Below are 6,612 nucleotides of genomic sequence, written 5' to 3'. Positions count from 1 at the left end.
TCGAGGCAGCTTCGCACTAGTCGTGCCAAGTCAGAAGAAACAGCGGAGTTGGGCGGCCTGCCTTGTTTCTCTTTGTTATTTTTTCTATCTCTTTCTTTTCTCTGTTTCTTTCTTTCTTTGTATATTTTTCACTCTCTCTTCCTCGCTCTTCTATCGTGGCAGCGCTCGAAAGCTAAGCAGTTTAAATCAAGCGCTTTAAGCGTCCTGCTGGCCGCAATGCCGCTGCCGCTGTTGGTCAATTGAAGGGGCACAAGTTCTGAGCAACGTTCGTAGAAAAACGTGGGTTGAGGTACTATGACCTGTTATTAGCACAAGCAAGCCATGATATAGCGCAAAGGAGTGATTATAATTACTTTTTCTTCTCTTCAATGCCACCCTGCTCCTTGAGAGTCGCAAAACGTAGCCTTGGTGTGGAGAAGTATGTGATGTAAAATACACAGGTATTAATATATTGTTATCAACAGTAGTGTGTGCTCAAAATGGAACCACTACGTAGTAAAATGCGGCACAAATCTTGCTAAATGTCACTGAAAAAAAAAAAAAGAACGGATTAACAGCTGCTCACTTGCGTCCTCTAGGACGGCATAGAAACTAAACGAGTGCGCAGCGCATTCTAGCAGATTCTAGTACTTTCTACGGAGTGAATAAAAATCGTGACGGCGTGATCGAGCTGATTTCGGTATCGCTGTATTAGGAACTTCCTGTTGTGTATTACAATCAACATGCCAAAAATCGACGAGGTAAGTGGTTATAGTCATTTCCACTGCCTCCTCAACTCGGCGATCGCTTGTGTCGTTTCGTTTACAACGAGTGAATGTTTACAAGGGCCGCAATGAATGCATGTGTGGAAAACGTGAGCGCTCGCGCGCGCTTCATCGCAGTTTGTATGGCTCGCGCGCAAAGGTCCCGAAATAACAGCTGTTTGTTGCAGGGCATATTTTGTGCCTCGCAACACACTTTACATAACGTGGCGCGCTGGACCGTTGGAGAGGTTATGTCACGGTGACGAACCTGCACGCATTAACAATTACATTGTATATTGCGCCATTAGGCTGAAGTTTAATCGCATACAAAGAATACGATGTAACGTTTTATGCTGCCACATAATTTCTCAATCTCTGAGCAGGTTACGCCCGCTGTTAGTGTTACACGCGAATATCAGTTGCTACTGCAGAATCGCTCATTTCCGTGTAGGTGCACTTGAAAAGCCTTGTAGTTAGTCTCCAAATTCTTAGCTCAGTGAATCTAGTCCTTTCGATTGGCTGTACGTCGGCTTCGTGTCATTGTTACATTACAGCAGTACAAACCTCCACGTGTGACACCATTGCTGCATTAATTAGAACTAACAGTTCGTTCTAATTAAAGTTAGTTCTTATTAATGTTGTGTCTAGCAAAGAAAAACAAGCCCTTGAAATTCCCGTTCCTTCGTTCAATCATTGCTGCAGTAATACATCTCCTGCGGGTGACTTTTACGTGAACATTTGTTCCCTTCGTAATCTGCTCCATTTACAGATACAATGCACGCATCGAAAAAATTACACTAACAATTTATCCTTAGACCTTTATGTATGTCTATTGTCTTTATTAACCTGAACATGCCACTGTATACATGATGCATTAGCACTTTACTTCACAAGAACAAACATGTATGTGTTTTTTTGTCACGTACTGTAACTGAAACTGAATCAAAATTCAATAATTTAATGCACATCCTAACCTTGTATTAACATTTCTGTGTTGCGTTTTGCCAAGGTTATTCACACTGTATCTACCATTTGTTGCCCTTGCCGCTTGGACCATGTGTGCGCAGTATTCGACAAATAAATGAAAATTGCCGGCACCTACAGCCATTGTTATACATGGGAATTTTGCATCGTAGCGTTTCGTGACTGTTGTCTAGAGTCAACAACACTAACCTACTTCATTTTGCTTGCAGTTGGAGCAGGACATCGCAGAGTTGCGTGCCCTTGAGGCAAGTGCACAACGCACTCGGGTGCAGCAGATTATGTCCATCGAGGTTCGCAAACTCGAGACTGAGCTGATCCGCGAGCGGGAGCGGCAAGGCCCTGCCGCAGCCCCCGGTGCAGAGGCCAAGCACAGCGCATCGCAGCAGTCGCGAAACACCCCTTTTACAACGAAGATTACCAATTACGGTAGGCCAGCACGCATAATCTGCTTCACTAGGAGGCATACTTGCATCCGAAAAACGATTGACACTTTTAACACAGCGTTGCTTATGTTCAGCTCTGCTCACATTTCGCGCATTTAGGTGGCTTCAGAGACCTGTACTAATTTTGCTTTTCTGACGAGTGTGTCATCCATGCACCCCACTGACACACTGTCAGCTTATCTGTAAAAAAAATATATATATAAAGATACAGAAGCCTTGTCACACACACTTGAGCATCTTCATAATGACATGTCTGCTGCCAGTACGAGTGTTGGGCTGACACGCTCTAGCGTTCCCGTTGAGCAACTGTAGATAGGATGCACCTGTTTGAGCTGAGCAGACCATCTGCGGTCTCCTGAAAATGTCTGATGTTCATTGGCGTTCATCCATACGTGTCAATGGTGGTGAACTTACAGCATGTCTATCCCTAACCCTGAAACATTGTCAACATGTAAACCTGTTCACGTTTCATTCTGAACCAACAGCTTATGTTTTGCTCAATGCTTTACAGCGTGGGACCAGTCGGACAAATTTGTGAAGCTGTATGTAACGCTGCCTGGAGTGCACGAACTGCCCGCTGAGAGCGTCAAGTCTGCATTCGGCACACGGTGAGTGAACTCTCTCTTGCTTCACTAGGTGTGACCTAATGAAGGCTAAGGAAGTTACTTTAGCTCCCTTGTCTCTTCGTTTCATCAAGTTGTGTCTAACCAAGAAACAAGCCCTCGATCAGTCCCTCCTCTTTCATTTATTACCTAGGTGTATGTGACGTGTATTGTGAGAACCTGAGGCAGAGAAAAAAAAATGTATGCAGAAAATGACTGGGCAAAGTGCTTTATATACGCTGCGGTAGTTTCCTGGCTGAGCCATTGCATTGCCGAGCGTGAGGTCAAGGGGTCGATTCTGGCCGTGACGACTGCACTTTAGTGATGTTGGGTAATGCGAGAACACTCATTTCATTGATTTAGGTACACGTTAGGGAACCCTTGGTGGTCAGACAAAATTAATCTGAGGTTTGCCACTACCACATGCCTCATCATGATGGTTTTCATGTTTTTTTTTCGGCGGAGGTGGCTACTGCTGCCACCACTTCCGTCCCTGCCGCTCTTAAGATATTGTAGTTTGTGGCAAAAGTGTAGCCAAAGATGATAGTTACGGGAGGTCCCACTTAAGGAGTGCCTCTAAACAGATTTCGTGATCATATGCTCTAATCAGGCAAAGAATAAGCCAGCCAGGTCCGAGATGCGCTGCAGCTGAAGCAGGCTGTCATGCAGCGAGTGACAAGCTTACAAAGTGTTTAGCGCAAGTCCATTGTCAGCTTCCAGTATGCAATAATGCTATTGCACTGTACATCTGACAGTAGTGTATGGTAATGATCATACGAGTCTTGTGTCCACAGGCGGTTAGAACTAGAGGTCAATGGGCTGGCCGGCCGAAATCATCAGCTGCTGATCACCACCCTCATGAACGACATTGTCCCAGACTCCAGCTACCACAAGGTGAGTAAGGAGTTGCCACAGTGATGGTGGTATTGTACTCGTGCAATGCAAGCACTTTCTTCCCCGAAAAAGAATAACTCGAATTTGAGGGTGTGTTCAATTATTGGATAAGAAAGTTTGGGATAAATTGTAAGAATAAGAAATATTGCAGGCTCGAGTTCTCGTGATAGCTGCTGTGACTATAACCAAAGAATCAAGCCTAACAAGTCCTACTTTTGTACAGTAAAATATCGTTAATTCAACCCTCACTAACTAAAAAAAAAAAGAACAGATAATTCAGGCTTGTTCCGTGGTCCCGGCAAGCCTATGCATTATTGAATGGCATAAAAATGTTGTCAATTTGGATATATGTGACTGCACCTCCGTTAAGTGGAGTGATTATCAAAATACACCGACTGCGAAAGACCAGAAACGTGCAACACAAAAAAGCGAAAAATGGTGTTAGCGTCCAACCGAAAGGAGGCATGGCGCAGCCCTCATTGTGAACACCCTGGACCATATGGTACCAACGAGAAAGCCAGGATGCTTCACGCCCATCTGCAGTTACCACCCGTTACCGGCACATTGGTGGTCACGGGCCTTCAGAAGAGTGTGGTCGCCATCCAAGATCGCGTTGTTTGCGACTAAGGGTTCATCCACAGTGGCTGCGGCTAACTCGTTTCGTTTTGGCTCGGGACACATGAATTGCACAGACGTTACCTATGATCACTTCGATAGGAGCTACAGTTTAGTCTGCAGTGGCTGCAGCAAAGAGTAGTTTCCTCATGATACAGCACGCATGGGCCCCGTGTGCCTTAAGATCTTACGGACACGTCACTAGCAAACATGGTTTTGTTTCCACTCCGCACCGCGCATGCCTCCGTAAGAACTGGATTTGCATATTCATTCAGAAAATAAAAGTGCATTGATGTAGTAGATGTTTGTTTTCATAATGCTCTCGATTACTCAGCATTCGGTTAATTCAGACATATTTTCTGATCCCGTGATATCTGAATGAACTTTTACTTTAATAAATGCATGCATTCGCTAGGGACTGCCGAAATCTTGGAAAGCCCAGCTCTTACAAGGGAGTCACAAAAAATGCAAATGAAAAACTACTAGTTTAGCAAAGCAGACCAAAGTTTTGCCATCTCCAATGCCTAATCAATGCTGTATTAAAGGGGTACTGACGAAAATTCTCAGTTGTCGTTTTTCTGCGTCAAATAAAAGGCCAAGCCCTCAAGAGCCTAGAAAAGGCAGTGCTAAGCGCGAGTGCTCCCTGAAAAAGTAATTAAAGTGCTAAGCGCGAGTGCTCCCTGAAAAAGTAATTAAAGTATGTTTTTAAAAGCTACTTTCGGTTCCTACTGTACCCCGACGTCACAACACGGTGTGAGCTCACGTGCTCGTGCAATATATAGTGACGTTTCCACGGCCGCTTCGCACCGTGGCTCCGTTGGCGACGCACAAGCGGCCATTTTGAATGTTTTGGTGATGCACAAGCGGCCATCTTGAAAGTTTTGGTACCTGACGTCATCACAACTAGCCAGACTGTTGCGTGAAGTCACCAGAATTAGTACTGTAGCCTGATGTCAAGCTAGTGCCGAGCCAGACTGTTGCGTGAAGTCACCAGAATTAGTACTGTAGCCTGATGTCAAGCTAGTGCCGATGTCGGTAGGTGCTCCATGGAAAAATTGACTTTAATATCAAAATAAAATACCTCATCAACATTTGCTGAGCTTCACACTTTCTCAGAGCCGTCCCTGCATATAGGAGATTTGTATGGCAGAGTAAACTCGCCTTCGAAAAAAGGCGTCGGTACCCCTTTAAGAACAATTCAGCTGAAAACGAAAAAGTGGCATAGTAAGTGGAAACGACAAGAAGTGAACTGAGAATTGTGCACAAATACCGAAGTTCGCAAAGCCGTCTCGTCTTTCTCAACGCCAAGTGGCACCATGATGGCATCACTCAGAAGTTCTGTTTCGTCTCTCTGTTTCACCCGCCTTGCATATATGGGCACATCGGAAAACAGCAGAAATTGGCATTAATAGTAAAGGTTGGTCTGATAAAACTCGCGATGTATGCAGACTTCTGATTAGCAACTTGTGCACTGACGCTGTCGGCAAACGTGCTCAACTGCAAGGTACACTTTTGAAATTGTCACCTTGTTGAACTGTGTTCACCACCGTTTCTCTTTGTTAGATGTTTGTTAGATCTCACTGTCATTATAAACAGCGGAAAATCAATGTTCTTTTTTTTTTTTAATGTTTGAAACTGGAGCTATGCATGTGATGCAAAGCAGAAATCTTATCTGATCATATGTTGATAATAAGGCGGCACATACCGTATTTACTACATTGTAATGCGAGGAGCGACTTTTTATTGCTTTCAGGAAGAAAAAATAGTAGTTTTGGTATTGTATTGTAGCGCGAGGGTCGACTCCAGGTAGTAAAAATGTGGAAAAAATTTCTCGTTACATTCAACTAAATACGGTATGTATCACAGGGATCAAACAAGCTGCTGGGATTATGCCAGACGCAAAAAAAAAAGTAAAACGGGTCATTAATTCTGTACTGGGTGGCAGCGCAAGCATTGCAGAGGTGTGAACGCTTGTAGCCATGCCTCTCCACATGGCTGTTGGGTCTGCCGTCTATGGTTGTTTTCAAGTATGGAGGCTGATAGAAGAACTGCACAGAGTAGTGTAGAGTTCGTGCCCACTGGTATTGCAGTTGCCCTGCTCATGTGTTCACTCAAAAGCCTGGGCAGGTTTGCGGTGCATTCAGTGCATGTTGTAAATGATTACTCATCATGTAATGTCATAGCAGTAATATGTATTGCGTTCATAAGAATGCTGCTTCCTTGTGCAGGTGAAGACCGACATGGTAGCCGTGTTCCTACGAAAGACGTCTTCCGACAAGTGGTCCGACATCAGCGGACTCGATAAAAAGGCTAAGGAACCTAAGTAAGTTG

At 44.4% G+C, this 6,612-nt stretch overlaps 1 protein-coding gene across 1 annotated transcript in view; it reads left to right on the top strand.

Annotated features, from left to right (window-relative positions):
• Positions 1-593: 593 nt before the first annotated feature.
• LOC119395959 (calcyclin-binding protein) overlaps positions 594-6,612 on the top strand; it is a 7,526-nt gene continuing 1,507 nt past the window's right edge. Inside the window, exons 1-5 of the mRNA XM_037662989.1 lie at positions 594-740; positions 1,937-2,153; positions 2,682-2,778; positions 3,567-3,666; positions 6,510-6,604. Of these exons, the coding sequence (XP_037518917.1) occupies positions 723-740; positions 1,937-2,153; positions 2,682-2,778; positions 3,567-3,666; positions 6,510-6,604 (527 nt within the window). The 5' untranslated portion in view covers positions 594-722. The remainder of the gene's footprint in view (positions 741-1,936; positions 2,154-2,681; positions 2,779-3,566; positions 3,667-6,509; positions 6,605-6,612) is intronic.

The sequence above is a fragment of the Rhipicephalus sanguineus genome, chromosome 6, assembly GCF_013339695.2.
Source record: "Rhipicephalus sanguineus isolate Rsan-2018 chromosome 6, BIME_Rsan_1.4, whole genome shotgun sequence".
NCBI classification, from domain to species: Eukaryota; Metazoa; Arthropoda; class Arachnida; order Ixodida; family Ixodidae; genus Rhipicephalus; species Rhipicephalus sanguineus.
Note: the sequence above shows the minus strand (reverse complement) of the source record. Positions and strands in the feature narration are given on the sequence as shown.